The sequence below is a fragment of the Aedes aegypti genome, chromosome 1, assembly GCF_002204515.2.
Source record: "Aedes aegypti strain LVP_AGWG chromosome 1, AaegL5.0 Primary Assembly, whole genome shotgun sequence".
Taxonomy (NCBI): domain Eukaryota; kingdom Metazoa; phylum Arthropoda; class Insecta; order Diptera; family Culicidae; genus Aedes; species Aedes aegypti.
In genome coordinates this window covers 23,234,981-23,251,190 of record NC_035107.1, presented here as the reverse complement: position 1 = coordinate 23,251,190, position 16,210 = coordinate 23,234,981, and the positions used below count along the sequence as shown (strand labels likewise).

Genomic DNA, 16,210 nt, shown 5'->3' with positions numbered 1-16,210 from the left:
TAAAAAATGGGGTCTGAAACCGAAGATGATATGCTGGATCTATTCGGCCATTGTTAAACCCATTATTTCATACGCAGCAATTTTTTGGTGGGAAAAAACCAAACAAGTCGCTACTCAAGCTAAGTTAAATAAACTACAAAGGCTTGCTACTATTTCAATTACTGGGGCAATACGAAACACCCCTTCAAATGCGTTGAACGCAATGTTAAATCTTCTTCCACTTCATGACTATATACAAATGGATGCAGTTAAGAGTGCTATCAGAGTCAGAAGGTCCTTAGATAGCGCTGATAGTGAACTAAAAGGACATATGACTATATTGAAGCACTTCAAAATAAGTCCAGTGTACTTAGTGAACGAAGATTATATGTTGAAGCGTAACTTTTTTGATCATCGTTTTTGGGTTGCTGATGTAACTCGCCAGGATTGGGACACAGGAGGACCAACTTTCCGATCTGGATCATTAATTTTTTTCATTGATGGTTCAAAACAAAATAACATGGTAGGGTCAGGAGTGTTTGGCCCAGGAGTAAATGTATCTTATGCACTGGGAAGTTGGCCAACAGTTTTTCAGGCCGAAATTTATGCCATTCTTGAATGCGCTGACATTTGTCTTAAAAGGCGCTACCGGAATGCTAATATATGTATTTGTTCGGATAGCAAAGCAGCCTTGAACGCTTTGAAGTCTAGAACTTACACATCAAGACTTGTTTGGGAGTGTTCCAAGCTACTGCAGCAGTTGTCCTATCGTAATAAGGTTAATCTATATTGGGTTCCTGGCCATTGCGGAATAGAAGGAAATGAAAAAGCTGATCAGTTAGCAAAACAAGGTTCTTCCATGCAATTTATAGGGCCTCAACCGTTCTTCGGAATGGCCTCTTGTGCTCTGAAAATGCAATTAAAGAGCTGGATGAAGGCAAAAATTAAACTAAACTGGAAGAACGCAATGGACTCTCGTCAGTCCAAACGATTCATCGAACCAGACGCCTATCAAACGCTGAGGTTGTTAAACCTCAATAAACACGATCTAAGTACTTATACTGGCTTATTAACAGGCCACTGCCCCAGCAAACGTTACCTTAAAATTATAGGTAAATTGCCAGAAGATATGTGTCGTTTCTGTAAATTAGAAAGCGAAAGCACTGAACATTTGTTGTGCAAGTGTGTTGCACTATACCACAAGCGTTGTAGATATTTAGATAAAGGCTTGCTAGAGCCTAATGAAATTCAGTACTATCATCCAAAACAGGTACTACATTTTATCCGAAACGTAGTACCTGATTGGGATGCACGCCAATAGCTGTGGAGATAGTTACTTCATATAGAAACATATTTCTACAGTACGGCAAAAACAAAGAGGATAACACCACAATAGATCAACTTAATGGTCGCAGTGGTATCATGTCCCCACAGAGGAAAAAAAAAAAACATTCAAGCATCTTTAGTTGAAAATTAAACGTGATGCTGTAAAAATAAATGAATTTGATTTACTTTTACTATACGCTTCTGTTTACGCTACATTGAAATTTAAATATTTTTATCTGTGTAGGGCAATTCTTTTGAATACACGCTGGATACCGATGATCGCCCCATGCATTCCGTAATTAGTTCTTCGTAGTTGCAATCGTACCATAACCAGGCTTGATAATTCTCCTCAACATCATCAGAGCTCGGTGACATACTCTAGAGCAGCGTGCTGCCTTTGCCTCTTTGCGAGGGAGCAAAAAAAACGCTCAGCAGAGAGGCAACGAAAAATGAGCGAGGAAGATGCAGCACAAAACACAACAGAGTAAAATTCCATCAAAAAAGGGTGCTCTCACAACTCCCCGAGGATTGTCTGTTCGGGCGGCAGACCCAAGAAATCTTTTGAAGTGTGAGTAATGATGAGCATCACAACAAGAGAGGGAGAGTGTCTGAAAAAATCCTCACATTTTTTGCACCCTCACTCGAATCGTTTGAGGATCTGTGGTGAAAATTTTGAATTCATTTTTGTCTCCTCAGGAAAACGGCAAAATCGCCTCCTCTTTGCATCGCAGAGGAGTTTCTATCAAACCTGACCATAACATTGTTTCGGAGTGATCGTGATTGGGCGTGCAAATCATTTTTTTTTTTCAGGGTGAAGGCACAATCTATCCGTTCTGTAGCGTGTCTGCAACCGTAAGCGCTCTGCAGACGTCCCTTCTGGTCCGAAGTAGCTCTAGATCAATCAGCTGGCATCGACTCTCGTAGCTCGGCAGTTGGAACGGGTTTCTCCATGGCAATTTCCGAAGTGCAAACCGAAGAAAGCGGTGCTGTACGGACTCAATATTAAATATTAAAACATTCTCTCAAATGTCTGGTCTAGTCGCAGGGTCATTTTGCCACCCGTTTCAAAATTTTTGGCCATCCGGGAATAGGAAAACAGATTTTGAATGGACACTAGGCCGTCCCTTATTTTTCGAAAACGAGAAATGTTATAAGTTCGTCATTGTAAAGTGCTCATTTTGGTAAGAAAAAAATCAGAGAATAGACGGGGTTGGTGGTCTAATGGCTACCCTTCTGCTTCATAAGTAGAAGGTCATGGGTTCAATCCCAGGCCCGTCCCTTTCCTCGTACTTTGTAGTTGTATCTTTCATTTGCTTCTATCTACCACTCTTAATATATCACAGTTGATGTATCTATCACAGTTCATAGCATTTGCTAGAACCCGAGACGGACAGAAATAAACCGTTTCCCTACGCTTCCATTCGTTCATCATTATAGCATGCCTTCCTTCACGCATGATACATAGGCAGTCTGCTAACCAAACCAGCAAGCCTCTCTGTCATAAAAATTACTCCACTCTTTCACCCTTCCCGCATGAACTGGCGTTGACGCAGTGGTATATACGGTCAACCGTGGGAGCCAGTTGAATGCATCATCAATTCCTTCCTCTTCCCCCTCATTGGTCTGCATTCTGACGTGGCAGGCACCATTGTTGCCTAAAAATAGAAGATCACCAGCACTTATACACTGAGGGTGACTGTTAATCCCAAGCAGTCATCTAGTTGGTTCCTTGTGTAAGTGCAGCTGATCTGGCGATACTGGAGTAGCAACCACGGGCGGCCAATCAAGTTCAAGCTCAAGCTCAGGCGAATCCTTTCCCATATCAAAACACTTACACTTACTTGTGAAAGTGCAGAGGACACCTCGGCTTCCATAAAGCAATTAACACGTCAACATTTCTCTCCCATCCCCAAATTGACCTGTTGAGATGTTACTGATCCTCAGTAGCGTCTGTCGGTTCCCTGTGTAAGTACAACTGTTCTTACAATAACGAACTATCAACTTCTGGAGGTCAATCATGCTCATGCCTATAGTAAAATAAAATTCGAGTTCTAGCCCTTAATCCATTCGAGTACAGCGAGAAAATTTTTTCCTCACTTCGCTCTTAGAGATGAAGCAGTTTTACTCGAAGGATGTGTGGAGTGAGATGATACGGAAATGATGCATAACGAAGTGGGAGAGCATGTTTTTTTTTTATTTTATTTTTATTTTATTGATGTACAAGGGGGTCAGGGGCCAAGTCTCCAGCATAAGTTTGAAAACTCATACCGTCCATAATACACCGGGGGATTTGGAGTTTTGGAAGTAGGCAACGCAACATCTTTGACCAGAAGGTTCTTTAAGTTTTGCTTTTACTCTAGACTTCCCCTACACGTATGAATGATGCAAGGTCGAAAGAACATGAATCAGTCATACATATAACGGTAGTGAAGTGTTTTGCCTAAGGATATGTGAAAGGATGGATTTTGTGTGGTATTTTGTAAATCGCTCTGTGGAACAAATTTGTTATTAGTTAAATAATAAGTTCATTTGATTTACCTTTCAATTAGTATTCAATGATTACAGAAACTTTATACTTAACAAAGGCGTCGTGTGCAGCAAGCTAGGTGGGCGAATCAAGTGCGTATCGATTTGGCGAGCGTGGGGCAGAACCGAGGATGGAGAGATGCGACCGCAAACCGACGTTTTCTCGGCCATTACGCTGCCATGATAAGAGATGCCTTTCCTCTTCGATGAATTAATCCTCGAAGCGGGTTAGATATGAAAACAAGGATAAAGAGAGAAGGAACGTTAGTGATTGCTACATGCCTTATGGCAGCATTGGCGTACATTGAAGTCATACAAAATTCGCTCTTTGGATTCCCACGATAACAATCCCTGAAACTAATGACAAACAACAAAAAATGAATCCGAAAGAGCGAGAACCTTGATGTTTCAATGTATGACAATCCAGCACTATTGCATGTGAGAAGTTCTTGGTGATATTCTCACAACGGCCATTCAGAATGGTTCGATCGATGCAAATAAAAGATCATTATGATAAAATTAACGCGTTGACATGTTAGTAAGCTCAAAACGATTATTGTATTTGCAACTGTTAATTCAAATAGTTAAGCTAAGAGTCGGTTATTGTATATAACTTTATAGATAAGCAGAAGTAAAGCACGAACGCGAACCCATCCCATCTTCAAATGCACAACACTTCATTCTGGAACCCTAGAACGTCCATGCTGTAACCTGTTCACACAAGAAATCTGCCTCGACCGAGATGGCAGAACGCGCCCATACCCCTTTCTGAACCAAAGGGCGGGGAACCAATACCATGATACCTTAACTACAAATACAAAAGCTACTTCTATGTTATTTCCAATACTACGCTCACGGTAATTATGTTATGAAGGTTAGAATAAAAACGATAGAGGTCACTACTACATAACAGAAATACCACTCAAAGAACGCTAATGTCGTCAGTGTTGGTGTGATAAATACAAAGTAGTGCAAAAATGCTTAGCAACACCACTAAACCATCTCTAATACCGCTATAACCTACCTTACTAAATAACGCAATATCGTAAAATGCCGTAATTCAGAACATTTTGGAATATTTCTCAAAAATCGTAAATTATTGTTAATGATAATTATAATTGGAATTATGATGCATTACCAGCATATACAAATAGCAGTATGGGCAAATTTCAAAATTTTTCTTAAATTTCGGCAAATTTTGGACCAATTACGCGGATTTAGGCGATGCGCTGAATTACGGCACCTTACGGTATTACTAAGGTAATAATTACTACATTGTTAGTAAACCTAACATAAATGTCTATTTTCAATGACCTGTGAGACGCAGAGACCACCCGCACCCACTCTTGCGCCCCGTGGTCTAATGAAAAAGATCTATGTATATTGAACTAATACTACTATTAGAAATAGTGCTACTGATGAAGGTGATCGTTGGTTTCCCAGTCTTGTTAGTGATTTGCGTGTTAGTAGAGACTGGTAGTAGGCCCTGCCGGTCCCTCCAGCATTACGCGTAGTTATCTGGTGTTAGATCATGCGACAGTAACTAAACTCATGCTGAAGGTGTGATAAATCAAGTGTAAAATATATTTAAACATTGAAACACATGTCATTATTTAACTTAAAACTATTAGACTAGCTTACATTTTATAAGTTATAGTTACGATAAATTTTCGCGATCAATATATTAGCATTAGAGTAATTTTTCACAATATCAACAATATGTAATCACTTGATGAATCACCGTCAATCCCATCACCTATGGACAGGGCATAACGAAGTGGGAGAGCATGTTTGAATGATTTTCATAATATTTTACCTTTTCTTTGCGAGACCGAGATGCCTCATTTTATTTAGTTCATAGCCCTATATAAAAATGCTTATTCTGTGAGTGGAGTTTGATCAGACTGCTCAGCTCAATCGGTGTCTCTCTTCATTCGCGTAGAGCCCAGTGATACTCAATATGAAAGAAGTAACTCCACGTTTGCTTCTCAACACTCTGGTCAAGTGTACGAGTGGGGTGAAACAACATCTCACTCGAGGGGAGTTTTCTCAATTGTCGTTCGAGTCAGAGCTGTTGAAACTCAAGCTACTCACAAGTGAAGATCTCTAGCGGTGCACAACATGGTGAGAAATCTTTAACTCATATACTGTCAAATCTCAACTAGGATGGGGTAACTCACAATTTAAACCGAATGATGGATCACCCAATTTGAATCTAGGTTTCTCATGTTCATAAGACCGACCCATTTTATCTCATCTCACTAGAAGAACAAACCTCATACGCTCACCTCATTTGAGTCCAGTGTTCTCACTAACAGCTAACTCGTCTCACAGAACATAAATTCTAATGGGCTTATTCTACAAGTAGAGTGAGGTGAGATAAGTTGGTCTCATAGAATGAGCCCATTGGTCTCATATAACGAGCTGCGCAGAATTGATTTGGACGAAACGAGTATTCATAGCATTCGAGTCGTAAGTTATCCCTTGATAGGTGAGATCGAGATGTCTCACCTATGGTAGCTCCACTCGTAGACTAAGTATCATGGTCTCGAATTGAATTGATGATAATTGCATTTCTCAAGTCAATCGACTTGTAAAAGCAGATGATTCATTCGTGAGTTAAAATCAATTATGGTTCCATTAAATTTTGTATCATCCCGGCCCACTATAGTCTGCCTAATTTTACACTCCTCAACCTAACATCATTTTTCCTCCTTCCCATTGCAGGAAATGACCGAGTACAAGCTAAAATGCAAAAACGAACAGGGCGGCGGTGGCGGCACCCCGCTCAACCTCGGTGGACTGCAGCAAACCGGCCTCCAGAACCTGCCACAGCACGTCCAACAGGCGGCAGCGGCCCAACTGCAGGCGCAAGTCCAACAGCAGCTGGCGGCCCAGGCCGCGGTAGCAGCGGCAGCCCAAGCGGCGGCACACCACGCCGACGATGACGATGATGACGTCGACGAGGATGATAACGAGTAAAATCAAGCTTTCGATTTGTATTATAAATATTTTCTTACGATGATATTAAGCAACCGACAACAACAACAACAACAGCAACAGCAGCAGCAGCAACAACAACAACAACAACCACAAGGTGGGCACTCTTCTCTGCTCACCAGTTTGATCAATCATCGGCGACAGCAGCTGCAGAACCACAAGAAACCACCAGATGATGTAGCAGAAAGGAAGCATTCGCAGCAGCAACAGCAGAACAACAGCAACGGTGTCGATGGAGCACAGGAAGATGAGGAAGAGGACGATTCCGGCTCGGAACGAACGTCGCCGTCGCGTTCGTCTAACCAATAACTACCAACGCCCGGCGAATGACCGGATCCACTCTCGTTCGTTCATTTGTCGCTTTGGAGTTAAGATCTTTTCTCGTCTTCGAAGGAAGCGCAGGGAGAAGTGGTTAGGGACCGGCAGGGTGCGTACTTTCGGGGTTCGGAGGAGGAAGAAGCATTTGGTAGCGCGAATACCAAACAACATTGTCGAGGTTGCAGACTTCTCACACAGAACAGAAAAAATAGCAGTTAGGAAATCACTTTAACGCAGATAACGTTTTTTCGAATCTTAAGGGACAACAGTATACCTTAACAGTAATTTTCACATCCACCATACCTACCTTCACATCGGCATTCACACCATTCCACTAAGTGTGGTGGTGGTGGTGTGCGTTGCCATGACGAAACATAAAGACGTGTGAACGGCGGTGAGGTGCTGAAAATCCACTCGAAGGGACAATCTTCGAGAAAACGCATAAATCTTAAGACCACCACACAGAGTAACAGAATTCGAATTAAATAAAAAGATTCAAAGCAAAACCCGGCAAACACAAACACACACACTTACCATAAAAACAAACAAACGGACAAGCAGCGAAGGAAATATTTCTCAATACAAAGTGGGGGAAGATTGAAAACGAAAACAAAAAAACACATCCATCTCTCCGGTGAAGGAGAAAGAGAGTCTTCGGAACTGATGATGATGAGAACGGAATGATTGAATATCGGAAGAGTACATGAGAGAGGCTTACGTCGTTTATGAGATTCGTTTTTGGCTTTTTTTTGGTTTCCGGGTTTATTCGAAAGTAAAAAATAAATTCATTTGTTTTATCAGTGTGTAGTTGACTGCAACCTAAGTGGCTCAAAATTTTACAATTATTGTCAAAATGCGCCATTTTATGGGACATTTTTTAATTCCATGGTTTTCCATCCGTTTCGTTTTTTAAGGGAAGGACAAAAAGTGTTTCAACATGGCGACCATGACAATGTGTCCACGATCACCATGTAGCGTTTCAAAATCCTGACATACTTCGATGTTATTCCATGTTGCCATTGATTAGTGTCATGGTCTACTGACATTTATCGTCTTCACGATGCCTACTTCGATCGACTGCTTCGGTTTTGCTCTCGCTGTCGACACTGAAACAAATTCTCCCACTGATATCCCATCGGTAGGGTTACAATTTCTCGCAACAAATCTGCGTGCTTCACATCATCTTGTGGGTTCACTGGTCTGGTGGTGGTTGCTTCGACAACAACACACGTTAATCAAAAGAAACCCCCGTGCATGACCTTCTTCAATATCATCCTATAATACGCTATCGTTTTCTGTCGCAGAGCATACATTTTTCTTCATGCCCTTTTTCCACATATATTTTTACAAACACGCCCTCACGCATACGTTGATGTAGTTTTAGTAGGTGATTCAACTCACACAAACACACAAAACCGCAGTCGCGCATCTTTTTTTTTTGTTATCTAGAGCAAGCAGCGTTTTGTTTCGTTTCATTTTTGAGTGAGGTGTTTGTGAGAGCGAACGAATGAGTGTGAGTGTGAGTGAGTGAGCATTGCGCGATCCATTGATGGAAAAAAATCAGACAAAATGATGTACTAGATTAGCGCCCAGAGATTAGTTCATTAGCTGGTAGAGAAAAACGGAAGGGAGGGAGAAAGTAACAAAAAGAGAAAAACAAAACAACTGGTTAGTTGATTATGAGAAGAGGTCGAGAGATAAAACGTAGAAAGGGGCGAGAGAAGTTATTTCGTAGTGAAAACAATAATTAAGTAAACGAAAGGAATAGTCGCAATCGCGATTGAAAGTGGTTGTCGATCTGTTCCTTTTTTCATATTAAACAAATGATTAACTATGATTAGTTATTATTTTCCCGAGACGAGAAATCTCTTAAAACATATATTTTCTGACGATTTATTTTTGCTGATAGAATTTTCTTTATTTTTTATTACTGAATAACTAATGATTAATTTAATGTTAAGTTAGTAGAGACCCTGATTAGCTGAGAGTAGTGTGCGTGTGAATGCGTTTTTGTGGGCAGCGTCTTTTGACGGAGCGAAATTCGCTGCATGACGAGTGCACTGTGAAAACAAGAGAAAATAATACACAAAAAGTAAGGAAATTATTTAGTAGTGTAAGAGTGCAAGCGAGAGACTTTCGGGTAGAACAGAATGAGGACTAGGAAAAAAAACTGGAACTTCTGATGGAAAACAACCGAAAGGTTAGATTTAAAACTGAAACAAAAGAAACCGTGAGGAGAATAAGTGAATTAAACGCATTGAATAAGATACAAGTTTGATCGTAAGTTTAGCTAACACGGACACACTTATCTCTCAATGTAAATATTAAACGGATGAAGAATACCCTAGACAACAACATCAGCAGAAACTCACAATTACACGCAAACACATAAGCAGTGGTAACCCATTCGGTTCCGGTCCGTATATATATTCGAATACAGCATGCCCGATAGGCGTTTCTCAGCCAGCCCGGGTTCCCCAACGGGGGACCCTATCCGACCTAATTTTTTTTTCTTTCTTTGAGAGTTTGACAGATCGAACGCTGGAAACAGAAAAATGAACAAAAATATACTTATAAATAAAGGAAAACACGCATTATAAACAAATTATTACAAAACAAAAAAGAAAAGTAAATAATTAACAAGTAAGTTTTAGTGAAAATAAAAATCCAGATAAATTAAAACAAAAGTAAACATAGCGGGATGCGATCAAAGAGGAATCAAAAAATAAAACCGAGAGACGAAGCCCGCCATGGCGCAACGAATCTCGGAGATTCTTGCACTCGAGCAAACAAAAGCAAAGCCACACCAACACAGTACCAGCATGTTGATGATCCCCCCATAAGTATTTAAAAAAAAAGTACACTCATTCAAACACACAAACAGAGAAACAACACACCCCATTACAACAACACGGTGAGCAAAAGACAGAATCCGCTCTTGTACGGCTACACTACCACCACCAATACGGCGGACACAATTTGAGAATTAACACAGAACATATTTAGCGACCGATAGAGGACTTGAACAAAAGAAAAAAAAACATTTAAAATAACAAAAACACTAAAACATAAACTCAGCAACATCAACTTGATAGAGGAAAAAGAAACAACAGAAACTAAAAAATAAACAGACGCTGACACGGGAAAACAGAATAAAAGAAAGCTAACAAACTTGAGAGAGGGACAGTAGGAGGGAAACTCGAACAATATTACATAAGGAAACAAACAAACAAAAAAAAACGAGAAAGACAAACGTAAAAATATAGAAACTCAACAAAAACACAACACACACACAAACACTTGCTATCCCCACAAGGGAGACACATACACATACATAGGAACAAACACAAAACAACAAAAAGAAGAAGCAAAAAAATACAACATCTCGATCCCCCCTTCTTTTGTATATGTAATACTGTACGTACGTTAAACACATGTAATTTTACTGAAGACAAAATAAAATGAAATTAATTGAAAAAAAAACTAAAAAATCCAAGGCGTGTTTTTATTTCAGCGTGGGATGACATCCTGATGTTTTTTTTCTATCGCATATGAAATCATGCAACCAATGCATGTAACCAAAGCATTAAGTGTCATCATCCATTCTTACGTGACTATTTTACAGATTTTTCAGAATTTCTTCTCATATTCCTCGAGGAAAAGTTTCAGGAATTCTTCAAGAGATTGGTTCTGGAATGCTTTTAGAGACTCCACCAATTCTCCCAGATTTCTTTTACAGCGATTTTAAAATGGATTCTTACGAGGAATGCTGCATTCCAACATTACTACTTCCAATAATTTCCACAGAAATTACTGTGAAGTTTTTCTCAAATAGTATCGTAAGATTTCTTTCTTACATTTTCCATCGATTTTTCCGAGTGATAGGGGAAGTGCATCAATTTTCGACCCATTCATACGATATTGAATGAAAATGATTTGTGGAGTTTTGTGCTCGGTGATGTCTCTTTCAATTAAATTCTGGGTTTATTCTACGAGTGGCGTGAGGTGAGAATTGTCGGTCTCGTATACTGCCCATATTCGCATAACAGTCCCATGTGTATAGGAACTCCCATACTGCCGTTATACGCATAATTGTCCCATGTTACTTTTTGTCATTTTCAAGTTTTTTTTAGCCAAAAAGTCTATTTTAACCTATATTATTATAAAACAATTCAAAAACATATACTTTATTCGAACACTCTATGAAAAGCATACCAAGTCAATTTGTCCCACTGTTGTCTCGCTACTGAATTTCTACGCATATCCCACTATGTATTTTCCAAAATCAGTTGCAAATAAAATACTTAATTTATAGGATTCACTGAGCTGTGTCAAATCGTTTTATATCATCTTTTTTCTTTGACTGCCTGTTTCACACAATAGTGTTCTAAGACTGTTGTACAGGGGATAGACTGAATAATTGATTTAGGCGAAATTTTTCCTAAATACAAATGCTTGAAACTTTTTGAAAATTGAATGTAATTGGATGCATCCAGAAGCATTCGACGGAAGATTTTATCTAGTTTCAGCAACTTGCTTGACCATGTATATTGGATTGATATTTCTGGTTTTCTGAGTTCACGTCTTAATCACATTTTTTCTGTTGCTTGTATTTTTGTGCGATGTGAAGTTGTATTCATGTTAACGATTTTTTTTAAGAAACTACAACTAATTGAAAATTGAATGACACATTATGGTTCGTTTGGGTGGTAAATACTGGCATGGCGTACCATTGTCAGGGGCGACGGCTGATCATCGTCCGAGTGCCAAAGTAAAACTCTAAGTTAAACTGTGCTCTATGGCCCTCCAAACATTAGGGGGAATGGTCTTCCTGAAATCTAGGGGGTTTGTGTCAGGCTCTGCAAGCCTCAGCACAGGAACATTTACAATTGGAGGCTATGAACCACTCAAATGGATCTATTTTGTTCCTTCAGGTACACATGGTACCAATGGTACGCCATGCCCAGCATTTACCAACCTGTATAACCATATTGATTCACATACCCATATACGGCTTCACTTTGCTACATGCCACACGAGCCTTCGTCTGGACCCTCAATATAGGCTTTACAATACACATTTTCCATTTTCGGTATTAAACTCTCGTCAAACTAACCATCAAGAGCAATGTGATTGGTCAAAATCGGTCTGCTACAATTAGTGGGACTCTTATGCGTAGAAATTCCCCCAAAACGCGGTATTTCTAGGCATAACCGTCCCACTTTGAATTTCATAGCAAAATTAAAATTCTTTCGCAAAAACCAATTCTTGACTATAAAAAACACCCATTGCCTCATATTATTATGAAGAAATTATTCAAATTTGTCATAACCTTCACCAATACGGAGCATAAATGTGCAAAAATCTTTAATCTCGTTTTTCTCGGTTTCATATTTTGGAACATGGGACATTTATGCGTATAACGGCAGCATAGAACATGGGAATATGGGCAGTATAGCAAGGTGACAATTCTCGACTCGAGTGAAGTGACAAATTAAGGGGTCTATTTTATAAGTCGAGTCGATCAAAATGACTCGACTGGAGTCACTGTCGATCGAAAAAATCGCTCGACTCAGCTCTGTCACTCTAGTTTTTCGACAGTTGTCACTCTATGTGACTGGATTACTAAGGAGTGTATCGAAAAGTAGTCGCAAACTTTCAAAACATTCTCAAAAATAATGGGTTGAACCTACAAACAATTTTTTGATCAGAAATGCTTTACAATGTATTTAAAAATGATGATGCGGTGATATTGTTTCAATAAGTTTCAATAAAGTGGCATTTTGTATGATAATTTTGCAAATCACTAACAGATGACGATGAAAATCTTGCACACCTCTGAAAAAAAAAATGACATGTTAGTAAACGTGTTAAATTTTAAGAAAAAATGGTTTTTGTTCATGCTTATAAATATATTCTGTGCCACAACTCTCATGACATAGTGTAAAAAATAAAAAATATTTTGAAAAATTCATTAACAAGCATTTGAGAGCATTAGCATTAGCATTAAGCATTTCGCACAAATTCGTAGGTGGTACAGTCCTGAGAGAGACTAGCGAAGAGGAAAAATATCAACGTCATATGCAGCCCAGATTCCCCTCTCACGAAACGTCAAATGCAGCCCACCGTTTTTATGGCTGAAAAAGTGAAAAGTATTGTGTTCAAAGTAAACTGTTATTAAAAACCTCAGTCGGCGGAGCAGTTTTTTTCCAAAGTTGCTGATAAATCTAAGCAGAAGATAAATTATTTCTAATGTCTACTACGTTTGCTGGCATGAAATTTCACTCAAACGGCTATTTATGATTCGATGTGATGCAATTGATGCAAACTCAATCATTTTTTGCTGAGAGGTTCATGTGAGGATTTGAACAGCATGCGCATAATTGGTATAAACACAAAGTGGAATAAGAAAAAAACTCAGCAATCACAGAAAAAGAAAACCGTCTTCGCGAGTCTCGTCTCAGGTACAGTCCTAGACAATTGTATGAGGGTAGCCTCCTTCCCGTCCGTTACCAAAGTCAGAGATTTGGGAATAACCTCTAACTCTTAGACAAGATTGACGCATCCTCCAATAATCGAGAGCTGTCCTGGCCACGTCCTTGCGAAAGCTGGGGAATGGGAAAGGATGATTGATTGAACACCTACTTAAGAAAGATGCAGAGAACTCTACGACCTCTCATAGATGTTACGGGATGTTGTGGAATGTTGATGGAAAGGGTAGTGCCAAAGCAGGGTGTCTACTCATTTACAGAAATGAAATTCCCTGAGATTTCCAGGTTTTTCCAGGTTTAAAGAAAAACAATTCCAGGTTCTAGATATTCTCCAAAATATATAAATGATTAACGAATAGTTCATTCTACACTACTTTTTTTAAAGTGCTTCAAAGCACCTAAATTAAGAAAAAATATTAATTTCAAAGTTGGCTTTTTTTATTTTAATCAGTTTGTTCTAAACGTGTAAACAACATTAGAAGAAATAAAATAAAAGTTTAGTGATTTTCATGTGATTTCTACAAAAAAAAAACAATATTTTAATCAAATGATCTGAAAGTGCCTTTAATCATCAAAATCAGATATGAAGAAAATATTCTATTCAAACTTAAGGGAAAAACCTTTCCCTTAGAATGGGATTCTGAATTACGGACATCAGCGATACACCCACAAAACTTCTTTAGAGGGCGTTTTGTATTTTTCCAAGATGATAGCATTTGGTAGCATTTGATTGCCTTGGAAATAAGAATTTTAGATACCTCGTGCCTGAAAAAAGAAAAAAACAACATGAACCACGTCATGAAATTTTAGTTCCTCATTTGAACAGACATTTATTTAAGAATATCTTTATCTTAAACTTGTCGGAGTTTCTCGACATTACGACAAGTATTACTGCTCGTTTTACCGCGGATTTCCTTCACATATTACTCCAACGATCTCTCCAGGAGTTTGTTTTGTGATTTTTCAAGAACTTTATAAGAAATTCTTTCAAGGATTTGGGTTTTGATACCTTCAAGAATTCAATCTGGAGTTTTTCTGAGGATAACCATAGAAACTACTTCGGTAATTCCATCAGGAATCCCTCCAAAGACCTTTAGAAACATTTTCAAAGGAAGTCACATGTTCTCAAGAAACATATCCATTGATTTCCCTAGTTTTTTTACTAGTTCGTTTATTTGAGGCTCGTTCCCTAGGACTTTCTCCGATATTCCCGTTTAGAGAATCTTCAAAATTCAAAATTCATTCTATTTTCCAAAGAAATCTAAAAAAATCTAGTCGTTCTTCTAGAGATGTCTCCAGGGAGATGTCAAGGAATTAGAAGGAAATGTTGAGAAAAATCCGCGTGGAATGTCTAAAGAAAATTTCTGTGTGAGTTCTAATATACCTTGATGAATACCTACGACAGGGTGGCCACCAAATTTCGATTTTGAAATTCCCGCTTTTTACCCGGTTTTTTCCGGTATATTTTCCACAATTTTCTCGGTTTTTAATATTTTTTTTCAACGATTTTAATTGGCTTTTTTTTTTCTATATGAAAAATCGTTTCTATGAAAAGCACTGCAACATTTTTTTTGGAAATCGGTTAATTTTGTTTAGTTTAGTTTCCGTAGTAACTTGATTGTATATCAATAGTTTCACTATTGGAACAATAAGTTGACTATTAGATTGTTCTAATCTATATAGAATCTTATTTTGAAAACTAAGGCATAGTATAGTATTCATCAAATTCGATTTGTCTCGCGTTCGTTCAATGGAGTTCTGGAGCTATCCATCATGGGAAAAAGATGATTAATATTGTTTAATTTTAATGCTATTTGAATTATATTTACCAACAATATGCCGTTTAAGCCAAACTTCGCTTTTTCAAGTTCAAGTTTTAAGATCTAGAGAACCTGACAAGCGTACGCGTTGAAAATTGGATGGATAGGTTGAATTCTGGTGATGATAAAAACGATCAAAATATCAGCTTATAGCTCTGTTTAGTTTTCTAGACTCGTGCTCTTGAAGCTTCGAGATTTAGCTTTGGTTTATAATCATCTTAATGCTGAATTTCAGATAATTTGGCCGAGAAAAGCTCCAGCTGCCAAAGTAAATCATCAACATGCCCAAGTAGTTCTGTGGCGTACTCTGCCAACACTGCGTGCATCCCTGAATACCACCCTGAAGAGTAGGAATCGCAAACGTAAGCGCGGCCATGTTTGATTTAGTTTTTGCTAAGACCAGAAAAATAAACACGCGTTATATATTCTAATCCGTCTCTCCGTTTATTTCGTCCCGGAAAATACGCCTATCAGTTCCCACAGTTCCTTACCTTAATTGAAATTATTTTTAATCATTTGAATTTTCTTCATAAAACAGGGTTCTCTAAAGCAAATAATTTCAAGGTATGGATGAAACACATGTAGAAGCACTTACTTAGGGCTCACTCATAATTTTAATAACAGCAAAATTATCATTTTTGACATGCACCCACCCACCCTCTCGTAATGCTTTTTGTATGGATATTCTATACATTTTATATGAGCTGCAACAGCTTGATCGTAATTAAAATCGTAAATGAGCCCTTATTC

At 38.6% G+C, this 16,210-nt stretch overlaps 1 protein-coding gene across 5 annotated transcripts in view; it reads left to right on the top strand.

Moving 5' to 3' along the window:
* LOC5574747 (high mobility group protein DSP1) overlaps nt 1–10,389 on the top strand; it is a 161,418-nt gene extending 151,029 nt beyond the window's left edge. For all 5 annotated transcript variants that reach the window (XM_021839147.1, XM_021839148.1, XM_021839149.1 and 2 more), the window contains exon 6: nt 6,559–10,389. In XM_021839147.1, the coding sequence (XP_021694839.1) occupies nt 6,559–6,813 (255 nt within the window). In that variant the 3' untranslated portion in view covers nt 6,814–10,389. The remainder of the gene's footprint in view (nt 1–6,558) is intronic.
* Nucleotides 10,390–16,210: the final 5,821 nt, after the last annotated feature.